The sequence below is a fragment of the Schistocerca cancellata genome, chromosome 10, assembly GCF_023864275.1.
Source record: "Schistocerca cancellata isolate TAMUIC-IGC-003103 chromosome 10, iqSchCanc2.1, whole genome shotgun sequence".
In the NCBI taxonomy this organism is placed as follows: domain Eukaryota; kingdom Metazoa; phylum Arthropoda; class Insecta; order Orthoptera; family Acrididae; genus Schistocerca; species Schistocerca cancellata.
In genome coordinates, this window is record NC_064635.1 from 73,339,626 (window position 1) to 73,360,196 (window position 20,571).

General features: G+C 40.1%; 1 protein-coding gene across 7 annotated transcripts in view; it reads right to left on the reverse strand.

Annotated features, from left to right (window-relative positions):
* LOC126106658 (zinc finger protein 3 homolog) overlaps positions 1-20,571 on the reverse strand; it is a 113,156-nt gene that overhangs the window by 9,311 nt on the left and 83,274 nt on the right. Inside the window, exons 7-8 of one of the 7 annotated variants that reach the window (XR_007523380.1) lie at positions 14,098-14,272; positions 13,969-13,991 (exon numbers count right to left, since the gene is read on the reverse strand). The exons of 4 other annotated variants lie outside the window; for them this stretch is intronic. Coding sequence is in view for 2 of the 3 variants with exons in the window: in XM_049913024.1 (XP_049768981.1) it covers positions 13,982-13,991 (10 nt within the window). In the remaining variant the exon portion in view is untranslated. Of the gene's footprint in view, positions 1-13,968; positions 14,273-20,571 lie in introns of those variants that run through there. 2 more of the 7 variants (XM_049913024.1, XM_049913025.1) reach the window with 2 other exon arrangements.

The following is a 20,571-nucleotide window of genomic DNA, read 5'->3' on the forward strand; positions in this document are numbered from 1 at the left end:
TCTGGAAACATCCCCCAGGCTGTGGCTAAGCCATGTCTCCGCAATATCCTTTCTTTCAGGAGTGCTAGTTCTGCAAGGTTCGCAGGAGAGCTTCTGTAAAGTTTGGAAGGTAGGAGACGAGGTACTGGCAGAAGTAAAGCTGTGTGTACCGGGCGTGAGTCGTGCTTCGGTAGCTCAGTTGGTAGAGCACTTGCCCGCGAAAGGCAAAGGTCCCGAGTTCGAGTCTCGGTCGGGCACACAGTTTTAATCTGCCAGGAAGTTTCATATCAGCGCACACTCCGCTGCAGAGTGAAAATCTCATTCTGGAAATGCAATTTTATTTTAATACAAATGTATTTTTATACATTTTTGTAGTAATAATTATACTACTACCAACCAGAAACATAAAAAAATTCACCATCCCTATTACAGGATTATTACTACCTGACACTTTGGTGCACTACATGCAAATGATACCAAAAATAAGGCGAGTGTGAGTCTAATGTTCTGGCTGTTACATCAATGCTGAAGGGATTCCTTCGTCCCCACAGTAGTTCCGCAAGTTTGACGACTGGGAACACTGTAGTGCCGCAGTCACTTCATAATGGATGACTCACTCTATCTTACTGAAGTATGATGGAGTGCAAGGCTACTCATGATTTAGTGTTATTCTAGTACGGGAGACGGGGACACATATTGCTGCTGTAAAGTAGCAGTGACAAGGTGAAATGTCCGATTGTCGGGACATGATGGCCTTTAAACAAAGTTGCATTTTGTAAGACTGTGAAAGGTGTTAGACGAAAATTAATTTTTGCAAAGTACACAATTGCAAATGTGTTCCATTAAAGAAGGAGTATGTATATGGAATAAGTTTCATGTTATAGCTCATGATTCAGACAAAAACCATACAAATATCATGTAACATAAAAATTAAAAAAAAAAGTATCGTTGTTCATTCAATCTCCACCACGAGAAAACATGTGCTGTGTCAAACAAAACTGGGCACAGAGTAAGATCACTTTTATATCTGTATGACAAAAATGTGTGCTGTACGGTGGGTTGTGTAACTCGTCACTCACATCTGTAATTTAGTTTAACAACTATTTGCCATTTAGAGATTGTTGCACTTCATTCTCCTGCCAAGTTTTTTGGTACTGTCGTTACATAATTGGTAATGTCTTGAAAGAGTATGTCAGTAGTGGCATGATGGCGCCTGAGGACACACTTGGCATCGAAATGAATTGCAAATTAATTAAACTGATTAATCAGTTGCCACCCCCTCATGACTTCATGTGTTTTCCACAGTTGGCACGTGCATCATCATCTGCTCCCCCCCCCCCCCCCCCCCCTCGCCCAACCACCCCACTGGTGGAAATTACAAATTTTATTGGGAATTTCGAATTTTGGCGGTAATTTTATTGTCCTGGGGCTGTACTGACGTCCCACCCCATCCACCCCTCCCCACCGCCCCCCCCCCCCCCCAACCCAGGAACTGACAGGAAATTAAAAATGGCTGTACTTCTGGATGGAAAGCCCATGTACATCCTGCAACACGGGGAAACTGTCCAGATGCAGGAGAGAAAGGTTAGGTTGGTGTACTTTATTTATTTTGGTTGGGTAAAGATCAGTCTTAACTACATAATTTATCATAAAGATCAGTCCTAATTACACAACTATATGCACAGCGCTAATAAAGGAGTGCCAAAATCGCAATACAGCTCAAAAATTGATGACTTACAACTGGCGTTATCCTGCTAGGAAAAAAAAATTTCACAATAGCACTCGAAACTAGTGGCAGACGTGCTAAAACTATACCCTTCACCTACAAGCTGGTGGGAAAAATGCTGCAGTGGAAAGTACTACCTTTATTTTTTGCCAAGAAATACATTCAACTCACTTACCTGTAAGCATACGGTTGAGGACTTTATCTATAGCAGTTTGATGTCAGAGTTCGCTACAGGTGCCTCCAATTGCATTGCTCGACAGTCATGCTACAACTGATGGAAAATGCTTCACTACTCTAATCAAAAATTCAAATAGTCGTGAAAAAACCAACACTCGTAGACGACTGCACATATGTTCTCCTCGATGTGCGGTCATGAACTATCGAACTTAAAGCCACTAATCCCTCCCTCTCCTCAATGTAGGTGGGTATACAGGCTTTTTCAAATGGCCAGTGCTACTACTTCTGTGCGGCGCATATGTTATCTGGTGGCATCCCTGAAGTTCAATCCAGTGGCTGTAAGTAAATTTTCATGCATGTGTGAATTACAAGGATTTTAGATATGTGAAATAACATTGCAGAATGCAGCCTTTTCACACCATTTGCTCACATCTCGGAAAAAATACAATCTTTTTTACATTCGACAGCAAGCTATAATTCAAGAGGACAATGTTTTGTACACTATGACAGGCCCTGTTTTACCAATGTGATGCTATATCGCACTGTTTATGAAACAAATCATGAGATTCTGTCTTGTACTAGAACCTCCTAAAGTTACCTAGCAGAGAACTGTACAAGATTCCTCCGATACATCATAAACAAATACTGTATGTGTGATGAAGTCTGACGCTTTTTGGTCCATAACTCGCATCTGCGAGCTGTGTATAAAGTTTCTGTCATCAGGCAGAAAATCATTAGCAATAGCAGCAGATTCCTGTGTTGTAGTTTTGTAAGCAATTTGGTCATTTCAGAACAGCCTATTTCATGTAATTTACTAACATGTCAGGAATAATACTATCATTTCTAGGTTCCATAATGAGCTATAATTCAAGTGGTGTCTACTTTATCATTAGAGGTAATGAAGTATGAAATAACACCTATTTTAAACACACAATCATGATGATGATGATGATGATGATAAAAACTTTCGTTATTCCATGAGAATAGATACAGATGATTAGTTTTACAAGCAAAATCGATGCAGTTTGAGAGCATTACATTAATTTCAGACATATGAGATACGGATACAGATTAGCATCTATACAGTCATTTATTACATTCGAGAGCAGTCCTCACCATTATTTGTAACATCGAGAATAGGTAAAGAACTATGAACTATCTGCATCCAAACTTAAACCACTCATAACTCTCCTTGTAATGGAACCTACTATAAGACTTTACCAGGTTTCTCTATTCCGATATGTCCAAAATAAATACCATATGCGTGTTGACATTGAGCATGTTACATATACACATATTGCTCCATTGGAGCAGGTGACCAGTGGTCGAGTTTGTTTGCACAGACCTGAGTAAAGTTTTGTTGCCTGCGATGGAGGAAGACCATATCCAACAGACTATCAAACATAACATAGAGTTCCTGTGTTGTTCTTTCATGAGCAGTTTAATACCATTGTTTTCGGCTGTAACACCTCCAAGCAGTGTATGACTACAGCTTTGTACCATGCCATAAATTCTGTTTTTCTACCATGACTTAAGAGACCTCTGTCAGGTGCTACACTGAAATTAACATGTTTCAATCCATTGGCTCAAGCTGAACCTTGCATGGTGCCAGCTATGCTGGTCCCACAACACGCAGGACGGTAGAAACAAAACACAGAGGTGATTTTTCTTACTGACAAAATTATGGAGGACGACATTGCAACAAATGGAAACCGGATCAGTTTGCTGCATTGTGGACCATTTCCAAACAGCTGTCTGAAGGTGGTGACCTGTACAACTAACCTCATCTTTTACAGTGCCAGGGTAATGGATGTCTAGTATTCCACCAAGACCTTTCTAGTGTTGTAAAACACAACTGTCTGGCACAGACACCAAACGAAACATGTACTGTACTCCTAGTCAAGTGCCTTACTACACCACAAAAACTAACTCCTAACCAGAGCAACATAACTGGCATTCAGATCACATGAATTTGATGATCGGGGAGCATTCATCAAACAATTGTGAGTTACATGATCAATGAGCAATGTGTGTGTGTGGGGGGGTTGATGGATATCTGAAATGCATTGAAAAGTGCTAAAGCACTGTTTACTAACTTCGACTGAAACAAGCATGGGCATTTACTGTACTGGTCTGACTGTCTCATTACAACACATGGCACTGCACTCCTAGTGAAAGTGGAGGAGTGAACTATTCAGAGTAAGGATGGTGCTATAACCTACGCTGAAGAGCCACTGAACGTCTTCAAACTGAATGAAGGACGGACGAGTCTTTCGAAATGGGATCTGATGGTTGCAATACTTTGGCATAATTTGTGATGGCAAAATGTGATTATATTCTCTCTCTGATTACAATTCAGGTCCGTTGTGAAGTGAACTAGCTATCTGTAAAAAAAACTCTATTACAATCCAAATACAGAGTATGCATGTTAATGTTGGTATAGCAGCTGAGAATGGCATCAAAGTTATAGTGCAAATTGAGAACGTATAGTAAGGTATGAAGGTGGGAATCGTTCAAATAGATTGGGAGAAGCCGCGCGGCAAAGTGACACAAATATCGAAGGCACTTGGCGGCTAAGTAAGACACATTCTGTCTCGGCATTCCCGTCGTCGGCACGCAGCAGTGTTAGTGAAGCATTTACTTACTGTGCTTGCTGTTGCCATGATGAAATTAACAGCTCATGATCCATTACATGATGTATTTCTAAAGGATCAAACACACACAGTTCGCAGTGGTGTACTTTGTTGTATGAGACTAGTGTTGTAGAGGATGCTAGGTATTTGAGAGAGAGGTCACAAAAAAATAAAAAAAAGCTTTTTCTATAAAAAATATAGTCCTTTTAATCTATTTTTACAACTTCATACAAACATTGTACTTCATTATCCTCCTCATCCTCAGGCACTAAGTACCACCTTGGTGGTTCCTGCGGCGGTGGTGGTGGTGGCGGCGACAACGACAGTGACAGTGACACCGGACTATCGGGTAACGCTTCTGTAAATAATAAAAATGAAATTAGCGCTCTCTCTCTCTCTCTCTCTCTCTCTCTCTCTCTCTCTCTCTCACACACACACACACACACACACACACACACACACACACACACACAAAGCATCAGCTATGTACTGAAATCCACCATGGATTTTCTGCGTATTAGCAAATACCACCATAGATACCTGGTCACAGGGAGTTAGACAATATAACTTTTTATGATAAATCTCACATATAGTGATTGGTACTCATAACAACAAAGAGCACTAACAAATACTGCATGTAAGTGCTATAAAAAAAAGGGGCATGCAGAAACAGGGGACACTGCTTGAGTGAAATACGGCATCGATGTTAACAAGAAGCAAGAGGGATTTATACATATCTAAAAGGCATTAAGTACATTACCAAGCCAGGAACTTGATGCAGGACATCGAATTTTCAACCAAAGGCTAAGGCCCCGAGTTCGAGTCTCGGTCCGGCACACAGTTTTAATCTGCCAGGAAGTTTCATATGAGCACACTCTGCTGTAGAGTGAAAATTCCATTCTAAAATGAAAGTAACTTGGGTATGTCATTAGTAAGCATAACACTGCAGGTAAGGTTATCTATCTCCATAAAAAATTTATATGATAGATCCAGCAGTAATGTAATTTTTTTTTCCTTAATTGACAATGTTGGTTTCAACTGGAAATGACAACGTATAACTTGATTGAATTTACTGCCAATAAGATGTATAGGGAATAGATACAGAACATTTTTTATTTAGGTAAAATAATGATAGTATCAGTTTAACTATCCAAACATGTTTAAAAGATCAAATCAAGGTTTTGTAAGGCATTAGATGGCTATCATAAAATTAATAAATGAAACTGATCACTTTAGTGCAGATTTTTAATATTAATTACACAAGGGAGCCAATGTTCTTATAGAATTTTAAACATACTTTGCCATAGATGTGCACGAAGAAAAAAATTGTGTGGGTATGTAGCTGTTAAAGAGTCGTAAGGAAGTATATGCATTCATATTCATAACTCTGATAATATCTTCTCTATGATGCATTAAAATCACCAGTACGTGAAAATTGGAAATTCCTCATATCTCACTTCGCTAATACTGGTACCAACACTGATCGGGTACTGTGGTTGAAATGACACGTGAACGTAACAACATTTCGTGAAATTGAAACCTTGGGACGTACATGTTTACTTGTTTCATGTGCAGTAGCATGTACATACAGGGCAGTTACAGTGTAAGATCTGTTAGGCAGATGAAGTTTCAGCACTGCAAATCAAAATATCATCGTAAAGAAGTCTGTAAGTAATGTTTTATGCTGCCGTCATGATTTCTATTACTTTTCTGTAGGAGTAACCTTGAGCCCATTTACTTCCATTACAAGAAAATTTAAAGTAAGTTCCTAATTTTGATTTCTTCATTTTGAATTTCTGTGACTTCCATCTTCCCTTATTATATGGAAAACATGGTTGTTTTAGACTATGCTTAGAAGGAGAACACTGACGGGCTGGAGCAAGAGACACAATTTTTTTGAGCAAAAAAAGTAGTACGAATGAGGACACTCACAGTTCTAATGCAGCTGTTTTAGTGGACAACCATAATATTAATAAGTGAAAATGAAAAATTCCTCTGTCTCTCACATTGCTGATATTGGGGCCAACACTGATCAGGTGCTGTGGTTGAAATGACACACAAAAGTAACAGCAGTCTGTGACAGTATGTAAGGACATTCATGTTTACTTGATTTATGTTCAGTAACACATGTGTATTGGGCAGTTACAATAAATGCACTGTTCATTAGAGTAATTTACACTTACTTTTCTTGTAGGAGTATGCTGCGCTAGCATTAGTCATAGGAAAGGGGAATTTTGTTAAAATTCAGTAAAGGCGCAGTTGGGCGATGAAGTCTGGGCCGCTGGCAATGTGTGGCAATAGCCGGCAGCCAGTAGGCCAGACAGAGTAAATATGGCTTGGAGCTGCAGTGTTGCTTTAAGTTATTGCGATGTATGAGGCGAGGCAGTGGGATAGAGCCAGGAGTGGCGATGTGTAAGTGGCTGACGTATGGGAATTTACCCCTGCCATAGTTTATGTCTCTCTCTGACACTACATCAGAAGCGAGGGGAAAAGCAGTATAAATGGTCAGGCACTTTTAGTTTGAGAGGTGTGTGCCAGGTCAGTCGAGAGTCGGGTCGGACCTGTGCTGGTCTACACTTATAGGGGCCAGTCTGGCAGCGATGTTGTAAATATAATGTGTATACCTGTACTTTATTTCTATGTACTTGTTCGGGCTGTATTCTGCCTCCGAGGACACAACACCAGGGCAGGACGGAACGGCTGCCGGGTACTTGGAGATTGCACGGTCTGCCTGAAGGAGGGCAATGACAGCGGTCTGCAGCAGGTCCAGGATGGGCCATGTTTGCTTCCCACCTGTCGTACCAGGGTCTGGGCGAGGTGTACGCTGCGGGAGGTGTGGCAGCCCAGCGGCAGCAGGTGTTGCCATCCGGCAAGCACCACTAGCGGCAAGTTGCAACATGGCGTCCAGGAGGGCACGGGTTTGAGTCCAGTCCTGTCCTGGGAGCAGCGGCGGCCCGAGGGCCACGGGTGACCAGTACATCCACCTTCATACCACGGTCGGACAGAGCAGGGCAGAGGGCGGTGGGGACCAGGGACTGTAACAGTCTCCGGAATCGCAGGCACCTACGCGGTACAAGATGCGACGTCTTGGCGGGCGGCGACCGGGGAGAGCGTGGTCAACTCCCAGCTGAGCGGCTTTGATGACGAAGCAGCGGCGTCAGCATACCAGTAGTTGCTGAGCCGGCTGGACTCCGGGGCAACGCTGTGGGCGGCATGCCGACACTACACTGCTCCCGTCGAAGTACTGTAAATAAAGCAATGCTACCGAATACTGCTGTATCACTCTGCACTGCCCCTCGACACTACTGAACTTGCTCAGCCTCCTGATGAGCAACAGTATGGTGGATGCCAGTTTCAGCTCGGCCATCTGGAGTCCTGGGTTCAACCATCGACAGGTAACTGTGCTCATTTACCTCCTTTACCATGAAATTTGAAGTAATTTCCCAATTTTCAATTCGTTTACTTTGAATAGCCATGACTTCCCTTGTTATACAGAAACTGTATTTGTTTTAGGTTATGCCTTGAAGAAGAACACTAACAAGGTGGACTGAAAGACAAGGACCTAAAGATGCACAACTTTTGTGTAGACAAAGTAACAGCAATAATGTGGATGTTGATAATAATAATGCTATTGTTGCAATGAAAGATAAATTTAAATGATCACCTCAACTAATTACAAATAATTTGTGGGCTATAACTGCTGTTTGATGAATTTACAGTTCAGGTCATGTAATGCATATAATTTTGCATCCGATGTTATTTTAAAGATTAAATGGCATTCACACTGCACTGTCATATGGGAAAGTTAAATTTGTCGAAATCAGATCCACTGAATCATTTGATCGAATGTCAACCGCAAGTGATACTACTCCCTGTTAATATGTGAAGCTTGGTGTTTCGTCCTAGAAATTTCTTTTGGACCTTTCATTACAGTCTGATAAACAAATCAATAGAGAGCTGGCAGCAGCTGCGTAACATTTTGTGCTGTGTATGCTGATAATGCCACTGGACAGGGAATGGTAAGAAAACGGAGTCTCATTTTCAGCATTACTGGCTCGTCAAGTTTTGATGAAGAATGTTTTAACCTATTAATCTATGGTCATATGTGTCAGGTTACTCGAGAACTAGCACATGTAATGAACTGTGGTCATTCCACTATCATAGAACATTCCCTAAGCACCTTGTGAAGTGGTCAAGAGCACAGGGACTGGGATCACTTCACAGATAGAGCTGAGTGCTGATGGTGATAGTTGTCAATTGTGCTGGTGGAGGACAGGGAAGATTTTACACATGAATTTCAAACTAACACCGTGGACAGTCGATTATATGGGTGATGGTTGGTGTGTGTGTGTGTGTGTGTGTGTGTGTGTGTGTGTATCTGCAACTCAAACATCTCTGCTTATGAACACTGTAGTGCACTTACCACCTCCATCTCCTCCTCCTCTTCCATCTCAAGCTCTTCAATTATGCTGTCAATCTCTGCTCCTCATCTGTGGATAACATCAAAACAATGTATAAATTGTTAAATTTATTGAAAAACTTGCACAATTCGAAATGCCTAGAAATATTTTCAACTACATGAAAAGCATGCAAGATCAAATTCTTTGGTATCAAACACTGTATTGGTAAGGTTAAGAGTGCAACGGGGATTCCACTGTCAAATACAGAGGAGAGAGCAGATAGGTGGAAAGAGTATACTGAAGCCCTCTATGAAGGGGAAGATCAGTCTGATGTGATATAAGAATAAACAGGAATTGATTTAGAAGAGATAGGGGATCCAGTATTAGAATCAGATTTTAAGAGAGCTTTGGAGGACTTAATGGCAACAAATCGACTATTCACTTTAGTGTGTACAATGTACGAGTCTGATGACATACCATCTGACTTTCGGAAAAATACCATCCACACACTTCTGAACACTGGAAGAGCTGACAAGTGCAAGAATAGGATATTTGACTGTTTTAGGAAATCATCTTAAATGGTTAATTATGTTGTTTTATGGTTGGAACATGTTTTTTTCCCTTCTGGAATATCAGTATTCTTTTATAAAAACGGAAATGAAATTCAAATAATTTGAAAGCCCACTAAAGTGTTCCATTCGAGTCATGTGATATTTGTGACATCACCGGCTAGCTCGCTGCTTCTACCATCATAAAGGTAATTCACAGTGATGTCTTGTTTTGGAATTTACATTTCAGAAAATGGATTACAAATGGCATGTTGTACCACACTGTACAAATACACCCATAAAAACTCTTGAAAAATTGTTTCCAATTGTTTCAGAGAATGAGAAGGTGCATAAAAATTGGTTGAACTGTACTGGCAAAATGCCACCACGTTGATGCTCTAGTTCTCTTACTTAATTAAAAATGTCTTGTGCTCTAAAGTTAACATTAATTACACAGATGGATAGTGTCAGTAAATGAAATTAAACTCTTATTAAAAATTATCACGATACCCATTTCTTTAATACGAGGGCAGTTCAATAAGTAATGCAACACATTTTTTTTTCTGAAACAGTGGTTGCTTTATTCAGCATTGAAATACACCAGGTTATTCCCCAATTTTTTAGCTACACAACACTATTTTTCCACGTAATCTCCATTCAATGCTACGGCCTTACGCCACCTTGAAATGAGGGCCTGTATGCCTTCACGGTACCATTCCACTGGTCGATGTCGGAGCCAACATCGTACTGCATCAATAACTTCTTCATCATCCGCGTAGTGCCTCCCACGGATTGTGTCCTTCATTGGGCCAAACATATGGAAATCTGACGGTGCGAGATCGGGGCTGTAGGGTGCATGAGGAAGAACAGTCCACTGAAGTTTTGTGAGCTCCTCTCGGGTGCGAAGACTTGTGTGAGGTCTTGCGTTGTCATGAAGGAGAAGTTCGTTCAGATTTTTGTGCCTACAAACACGCTGAAGTCTTTCTTCAGTTTCATCGCCTGTAACAATCTTTGACAAGAAATTGTCACCCTCAGCCACATGACGAGCAAGCAATTCCGCACAGATGGTTCTCCTTTGCTCTCTATGGTGTTCGGTTAGACAACGAGGGACCCAGCAGGAACAAACCTTTGAATATCCCAACTGGTGAACAATTGTGACAGCACTACCAACAGAGATGTCAAGTTGAGCACTGAGTTGTTTGATGGTGATCCGTCGATCATCTCGAACGAGTGTGTTCGCACGCTCCGCCATTGCAGGAGTCATAGCTGTGCACGGCCGGCCCGCACGCGGGAGATCAGACAGTCTTGCTTGACCTTGCGGCGATGATGACACACGCTTTGCCCAATGACTCACCGTGCTTTTGTCCACTGCCAGATCACCGTAGACATTCTGCAAGCGCCTATGAATATCTGAGATGCCCTGGTTTTCCGCCAAAAGAAACTCGATCACTGCCCGTTGTTTGCAACGCACATCCGTTACAGATGCCATTTTAACAGCTCCGTACAGCGCTGCCACCTGTCAGAAGTCAATGAAACTATACGAGACGAAGCGGGAATGTTTGAAAATATTCCACAAGAAATTTCTGGTTTTTTCAACCAAAATTGGCCGAGAAAAAAAATGTGTTGCATTACTTATTGAACTGCCCTCGTACTATTGGTAGCTCAGTTGGTAGTGTGGTGGACTGTTGAATATTGAAAGATGATATACGGAAGTCCCCGGCTCAAAACTACATAGCAACAATATTTTAATTTATTTATAAAATAAAGTGACAGTACTTTATATGAAAACTAAACCACAATTAGAAACCTTCACCGCACCGATTAAAAACAGAGTATTATTGTGTTTTCCTTAGCGTTTACATGCGCTTAAATTTGCTACAGTTGTTTTACACACGTCATGTTTAAAAAGATATTTTCTAGTTAATGTGACCACACACTTTTTACTTTATTAGAAGCAATTTTTTATCTTTGTACTGTCGAGCTAGGATCCTTATTACATAAGATGGAGTTAAGTCTACTTCAGACACTAACATGAGTTTACACTCACGAACAGCACAGCCCTTTCCTTTGTGTTACCTGCATGTTGCACAGGCTTTACATTGCTCCGTATGCATTTATCCCCATCTGTCCATTTCATAGACTAAGATTAATGTAAAGCTATATAGCTATATACAATACATCCCACTACAGAAACAACTGCTACAATGAGTTCTTGCTAATGCTCTTTTCATATTTCATGTAAACTTTCAAAAATTTAAGACCCTTGCAGGATTTGAACCTATGTTCCCCTTATCTGTAGTTACATGCACTATCTGTTGCACCAAAGTGCCAATGCTCCATTTCTGTCTCTGCTGAGTATCTTTTATAGCGGAAATCAGCACTACGATTTGCCAAGAAAAATTTTATTGTGTTTTGGGTCGTATTTCATGACTGATAGTCGACAATTTAGATATAAGATACAGATCCATTTGCAAATATTCTTCAATTCCTTGGTTTTGAGCGGTTGTAATGATGTTGCAAGGTGCATGGAAAACAATATCCATACTTGTACATATTTCTGCTATTAGTGGAGCATAAACACATCAATTTTTGTAAGGTTTCCACTATCAGCATTCACAAAATTTCTTTGCATTGTTACTTAAAAGTTGTAAAGCCATTTTCCATCACTAAATAGCTAAATTATTTGCAGAAAAAGTATGTAAAAACCTAGTAACTATGGCTAACACTCCTGTAACACACCATACCTTCAGCTTACTGCTAGTTTGTGATGTCACCAGAGCATCAGCTAATAAAAGAGCGTTTTCTATCATGTGGCATAATCTTTATATTTAATGATTGTTAAGCTTCGATTACAAAAAAAAAAAAAAAGATATATTTTGTAAGAATATAGACTGTAAAAGCAACTTGAATCTTATAATCATTCTGAATAACAACAATCCGAATCATATTTTTAACACAGGAAAATAGCCTATTATCAGACAATCAGCTTAACAGTTCATGCATCCAAGTTGCTAACAAGAATAATATACAGAAGAATGGAAAAGAAATTTGAAGATGTGTTAGATGACGATCAGCTCAGCTTTAGGAAAAGTAAATGAACCACAGAGGCACTTGTGACCTTGTGGCTGATAATGGAAGCATCATTAAAGTAAAATCAAGACACATTCATAGGATTTGTTGACCTGGAAAAAGTGTTCGGCAATATAAAATGGTGAAAGATGTCCGAAATTCTGAGAAAAATAGGGGTAAGCTATAGTGAGAGATGGGTAACATACAATATGTAGAAGCGCCAAGAGGGAACAATAAGAGTGGACAACCAAAAACGAAGGGCTCATATTAAAAAGGTTGTAAGATAGGGCTGTAGCCTTTTGCCCCAACTGTTCAGTATATACATCGAAGAAGCAATTAGGGAAATAAAAGTTCAGGGGCGGAATTAAAATTCTAGGTGAAAGTATATCACTGACACGATTCACTAGTGATATTGCTATCCTCAGTGAAAGTAAAGAAGAATTACATGATCTGCTGAATGGAATGGACAGTATAATGAGTACAGAATATGGACTGAAAGTAAATTGAAGAAAGATGAAAGTAATGAGAAGTAGCAGAAATGAGAACAGTGAGAAACCTAACAGCAGGATCGATGGTTACGAAATGGACGAAGTTGAGGAATCCTACTACCTAGGCAGCAAAACAGCCAACGACAGATGGAACAAGGAGGACATGAAAAACAGACTAGCATTGGCAGAGGTCTACTAGTATCAAACATAGGCCTTAATTTGAGGAAGAAATTTTGGAGAATGTGTGTTTGGAGCACAGTATTGTATAGTGGTGAGACTACAGGAAAACCTGAACAGAAGAGAATTGAAACATATGAGATATGGTGCTACAGATGAACGTTGAAAATTAGGTGGACTGATAAAATAAGGAATGAGGAGGTTCTGTGCAAAATCGGAGAGGAAAGGAATATGTGGAGAACACTGACAATATGAAGGGATAGGATGATAGGACACCTATTAAGACATAAGTGAATAACTTCCATAGTACTAGAGGGAGTTGTAGAGGACAAAAACTGTAGAGGAAGACAGAGAATGCAATACATGCAGCAAATAATTGAGGACATTGGTTGCAAATGCTACTTTGAGATGAAGAGGTTGGCACAGGAGACAAATTCATGGCAGGCTGCACAAACCTGTCAGAAGACTGACGACAAAAAAAAAAAAAAAAAAAAAAAGAATAATAATAATAATAATAATAATAAAAACGAGCTCACCATCAATCATGTCTCCCTCCATTTCGACTTCTTCCCCCTCTGCCTGATATAGGAGCTACCCCGCAGATAGCAACAAAAACACACGAAGTTACACTGCTGCATGTTATTTATTTGTAATTATCTATCAGCTGACTGAAGATACCACAACTAGGTTACTTACCTCCATTGAACTCCACAATGTCTGCTGTGGAGATTACATCCCCATCCTCCTTCTCCTCCTCCTCAGCTACACCCATCTCACCTCTTCTTCAGATTGGGCTGGAACAAGATGAAAAAATCACAACCGCTGTCTTTCGGACTACATACGTATGTAGATGAGTAAACACATGGAACTGATAATAATTAAGGAGAAAGAGGGACTTACAGCAAATCCTGGAGCTCACGATAAGCTCAATGATAACGCTGAGCACTGACTGAACCATGGTGATTGTTGATGAAAGAGAGCCACGGATGGCCGATTGGTGGGGTAGGTCGAATACATCCCTATTGGATGAGCTGCCTTGGGATTACACGACTAGCTGCATGTGGGCGTGTTTCATCTACCAGAATACATCAGAATGGTTAACTTATATCCTGTTGCAGTACAACAGATTTTATTCACCAAACCTTAAGTGATAATACTAAAAGACAATACATGGTGCAAATTCGATGTAATGAGAAGCGTGCAATCGGGATGCCAACATGTAGAACGAGAATCTGCAGTTAGGGGCTGCTGCAATTGCTCCTACTTAACTCAACATTAGAGCTACTTGTAATTGACAAGCACTCCATAACCACTTAATTCACTCAATCAGAATTCCTGTAATTTACAGAATCATTAAGAATAGTGTTGTGAACAGTGGAAATTGTATAATTCACTAGTTATGTAGTCTGATTACTTATATACTATCTAAAATGTTGCTGCGATGAATTTCCTTTAGTGTTAAAAATATGTATATAAGTGGAGGGTTTGGGTGGCTTACAGCCCCCCCCCCCTCCATCTCCCCCCCAAAACACACACACACACACACACACACACACACACACACACACACACACAGGGTCCTGCCAACTATTGACCACAGTAAGAAGCATCACTTTTACACATGTAGTTGCCAAATAAGAAACAATCAACACATAGCTGTTCTAGTCCACCAACAATGAGCCCAATGCTTTGCTCAAGGAAAACATTGTTTTGGGTCAGGTCATGGTAGAGAAGTCCACCTGTGATTCCTCACAGCTGACCAGAACAAATAGTCGTCATTCTGCTGCTCCCCCACAGAGCCATGTGTAGGGTGTAATGCAGGTACCTGTGGTGATAATTAACTCAGACAGGGAAATGCATTCGCTTCTCTCTGCGTCTACTGCCTGCCCATCATTTAATGCACAGTCCTCGGCAATCAAATTTCTGATTTGAATCCCAGTTATGCTGCTCTGATTGAGAGATAGTTTCTGTGGTATGGTAGTTACAGCACATGACTGGAAAGGCAGTGCACGTTTCGTTCAGTTCCGTATCATGTAGTGCCCAGACACTTGTGTTTCAGAACACTAGTTTGAGAAAGTCTTGGTGGAACACTAGACATGTGCTACCCTGTCACTGTGAAAGATGAGGTTAACTGTATGGTCACTGCTGTCAGAAAGCTCTTTGGAAACACTGCAAATTCTTCCAGTTTCCATAAGTTACAATGTCTTCTAAATTTTTGTGAATAAGAAACATAGCCTCTGTGTCTTACCATCCTGTGTGTTGTGGGAGCAGTACAGTTTACACCACGTGATGTTCAGCTTTCTGTGAGACCAATGGATCAAAATGTGATCACCTGACACAGACGTTGAAGTTATAGTAGAAAAACAAAATGTACGGTGGAGTATAAAGCTGTAGTCCTACACTGCTTGGAGGTGTTACAGCTGAAAAACAATGTATTAAACTGCTCATGAAAGAACAACACAGGAACTCTGTCGCGATTGGTAGTCTGTTGGATATGGCCTTCCTCCAGTACAGGCGACAAAACTTTACTCAAGTCTGTGCAGACAACTTTGACCACTGGTCACCTTCTCCAATGGAGCAATACGTGTATATGTAATAAGCTCTGCATCAACACGCACACGGTACTTGTTTTTCAATATATCAGAAGAGAGCAACCTTATAGTAGCTTTTATTACAAGGAGAGGTATGAGAGGTTGAAGTTTGGATGCAGATAGTTCATAGGGTTTTACCTATTCTTGATGTTATAAATACTGGTGAAGAGTGCTCTAAAATGTAATAAATGACTGTATAGGTACTGATCTGTATCAATATTTTATACGTCTGAAATGAATGTAATGACCTAATGCATAACAATTTGTAATCTGAACATGAAGAATGCCCTCAAACTACAACGATTTTGCTAAGTAATAGAAATCGATTGTTTCTGTTCTCGTGGAATCATTACCGCTTTTATTATTATCATCACGATTGCCTTTTTAAAAATAAGTGTTATTGCAAGTCTCATGTTATTTCATACTTCATAACCTCTAATTATAAAGAAGACACCACTTGAATTATAGCTTGTTGTGGAACCTAGAAATTATAGTGTTAGTCATGACATGTTAGTAAATTACGTGAAATAGGCTGTTCTGAAATGATCAAATTGCTTACAAAACTACAACACAAGAATCTGCTGCTATTGCTAATGATTTTCTGCCTGATGACAGAAACTTTACACACAGCTCGGCAGATACGAGTTATGGAGCAAAAAGTGTCAGATTTCATTACGCATATGGTATTTGTTTATGATGTATCGGAGGAATCTTGTAGGGTTCTATGCTAGGTGACTTTAGCAGGTTGCAGTACAAGGCAGAATCTCATGATTTGTTTCGTAAACACCAGTGCGATATAGCATCGCTTTGGTCAAACGGGACCTGTCATATTGTACAAAACAACACTGTCCTCTTGAATTACAGTTTTTTGTTGTTGCTGAACATAAAATGATTGTGTTTTTGCAGAGCTGCAAGCAAATGGCGTGAAAGGTTGCATTCTGCAATATTAGTTTACGTGTCTGAAATGTTTGTAATACACACACGCATAACAGTTTACTTACAGACACTGATTTGAATGAGAGGGATGATTTCAAGCTATGTAATTTGTCCGTTAACCTGAAATAAATTCCTTAACACAGACTTTTTCTTCAGAGTTTAAATTCTATATTTTTCTTTACTCTGATGATGATTTCAAAATAATGAGGACATTCTGCAGTGATTGGTAGCTTTTGCAGCTAAATAGTGGTAGTATCTTTCCTTTTTTTGTGATTTTATGCAGGGTGGAGATGTACTGCAGATGTGTAGCCCGACCTCTGCAGTTCGTAATCTGTAATTGGCGACATTTCTGTAGTTTTTTTTCCCCCACTTCATTGGATGTTGCAAAATAATAGGATGCAGGGGGAGAGGGAGATGCAAATTGTATCCTTCAGTTGAGCGTAGAAACTATACAGTTTTTGTTAATAAAAGTAAAACAAAATGGACTGCACCTATTTTGTTGAAAGATGGCATTTATTATTGTTGGGATTGTGTTGATGTTAAATAAAAGTGTTCTCTGTTGCAGAATGCCATGCAATTGTGGGTGGGAGACAGGTTGAGTCTGTGGTCACCCAAGGCAGCTGGGGGCTGTGCAGCTTGGCTGCATTTTATGCAAACAATTTGCTCTCAGAGTGGCCGTCATTTATCTCACTTTGTTCAGTGGTCATTATGGCCTTTTGTGTATGCTGGTATCGTTAAAACAGAGTGGCTGGTAGGACCATGCAGCCATGTGCACACCAAGGACAGATGAGAATGGGGAGGTCAACATAGGTGCCACGCAGAAGTGGTGATTTGAAAAAGGCTGTAGCCCCACCTATGGTGAGGAGAGGGAGGGAGGAGGGATGAGTGGCTTTTAAGTTCAGTAGTTTGTGACTGCACATCGCCAAGAACATACGGGTAGTTGCCACCTCTCTCTCCTGGTGCAATCTTTGGGACAACGATTTTCCTTAGGCCCCAGTACATGTGTTTCATTATGACTCCCCCCTCCCGGCACGACTATTTCAGTGTGTAATTTGAACAATGAAGCATTTTCTATCAGTTGCAGTAGAGTGTTGACTTTACTGAATTCCAATTACCTGAGCTGCAGGGTGATTGTCAAGCAATGCAGCGCAAGGCATCTGTAAGGAACTCTTGACATCAAACAGCAATACATACAGTCCTCAGCTGCATGTTTACAGGTAATACCCAAGACAATCATCTCGTCAGTTGAAGATATTTCCCGCCAAAAAATAAAGGTAGTATCTTCCACTCCAGCCTTTTCCCCACCAACTTCTAGGTGAAGGACAGAGTCTGAGTATGTCTGCCACTAGTTTTGAGTGCTATTGCAAAATTTTTCCCAGCAGGATAACACCAGTTGTATGGTATCTTCAATTTTTGAACTGTATTGCAATTTTAGGCACTCCTTGTGTAACAGTACGCATATAGTTGTGTAATTAGGAGTGTTCTTATGATTCATTACATAGTTAAGACCGATCTTTACCCAACCGAAGTAAATAAAGTACACTAACCTAACCTTCGTCTCCTACATCTGGACAGTTTCCACGTGTTTGGGGATTCACTTCGGCATTCCATCCAGAAGTATCAGAGTTCAAGTCCTTGAAAGCTCACTGCCATTGTTAATTTTCTGACAGTCCCTGAGTGGGAGTTGGAGTGGGACATCAGACTGTCCTGGGATAATGAAATACCTGCCAAAATTCTAAATTCCCACCAAAATTCGAAATTCTCACTGATAGGGTACGTGGGGGAGGAGAAGGTGGAGAGAGAGGTGGAGGGGGATGGGAAGGAGGGAGGGTTGGGAGCGGCTGGGGCCCCATGTGCCGGTTGGAGAAAACACAACATGTCATCTGGGGAAGGGGTGGTAATTAATTGGTCAATTTAATTAATTTGCATATGAATTTGATATCAATAGTTTCCTCATGCTGCCATCATCCCACTATTTATATCAACAGAATTGTTAGATGTACAATGCACAGATATTAAACCAAAATGAAAAATGCTCTTATTGCAGCACTAAAACATGTCCTGGGCACGTTTAGCAATGTGAAAGAATAACATACAGAAAAATGGAAAAGAATATTGAGGATATGTTAGACGAGGATCATTTTGGCTTTAGGAAAGGTAAAGGCACAAGAAAGGTGGTTCACAATGCAAGCAAGACTAAAGAAAAATCAAGACACATTCATAGGCTCTGTTGACCTGAAGAAAGTGTTTCACACTGTAAAATGGTGCAAGATGTTCGAAATTCTGAGAAATATAGGGGTAAGCTACAGGGAAAGATGAGGAATATACAATGTATATGAGAACCAAGAGGAACAATAAGAGTGGAAGACCAAATACGAAGTGCTCGGATTAAAAAGAGTGTAAGACAAGGATGTAGTCTCTCACCCCCTACTGTTCAATCTATACATCGAGGAAGCAATCACAGAAATAAAAGAAAAGTTCAGGAGTGGAATTAAAATTCAGGTGAAAGGATATCAATAAGATTCGCTGAACATTGCTACCCTCAGTGAAAGTGAACAATAATTACAGGATTTGCTTAATAGAAAGAACAGGCTAATGAGTACAGAATATGGATTGAGAGCAAATCAAAGAAAGACAAAAGTAATGACAAGTATCAGAAATGAGAACAATGAGAAACTAAACATGAGGGCTGGTGATCACAAAGTAGATGAAGTTAAGGAATCCTACTACCTAGGCAGCAAAATAATCCATGATAGATAGAGCAAGGAGAACATAAAAAGCTGACTAGCACTGTCAAAAAGGGCATTCCTGGGCAAGAGAAGTCTACTTGTAGCAAAGAAAGGCCTCAATCTGAGGAAGAAATTCCCGAGAAGGTACATTTGGCATACATCATTGTATGGTAGTGAGACATGGACTACAGGAAACCGGAAAAGAAGAGAATCGAAGAATTTGAGATGTGGTGCTACAGAAAAATGTTGAAAATCAGGTGGACTGATAAGGTAAGGAGTGAGGTGGTTCTCCACAGAATCGATGAGGAATGGAATATGTGGGAAACAGTGACGAGAAGAAGGGACAGGATGGCAGGACATCAGTTAAGACATCAGAGGATAACTTCCATGGTACTAGATGGAGCTGTAGAAGGTAAAAATTATAGAGGAAGACATAGACTGGAATAAACATAAAAAAGGCTAATGAAAGAGTAAGGGATATGTTTCAAAGAAAAGCAGGTATTACTTACCCCTGCCCCTAGCTTGCCGACCTTTCACTTTATGGTACTCAATGCAAGTAAAACCAAAACCAAAGGAGGTATAATGGGGCACTTCTCCTAACAGGATTGCAGCCATATGGAAGTTAATCTGGTGAAGAGTGTGAGAGATGTGGTGTGTGTTAGCAGTGCTTATCAAATATTGTTTGGCTCGTAAGCACATTTGCCCTAACAGTCTACAGTCAAATGAAATCTTAAATTTTTGTGTGAAATATATAATTTGTGTCTATCTAATTACTGAGTAGTAATATTACAGATTTTTTAGGATTAAAAATTGTACTCAAGTATATAATAAGTGACTAAATGTTGCAGAAAATATATCCAGGATATTACAATAAAAAAACTGTATATTGATCTCTCTTATTTGTGAAGAAAAGAATTTTATTTACGGGTAATGAGTTTTATTTATATGTAATGTACCCTCATGTTAATTTCTAATTCACAAAATGAAGATACATTCTTGCTATCAGTTTTTCAGCTGCTGCACCATCATAGGCCTATTATCAATTTCAAAATATCACAATGACTGTCAATTACAGTTTTCCAAATCATTGCGATAAGGTTATAAATTTCTTTGGTAAG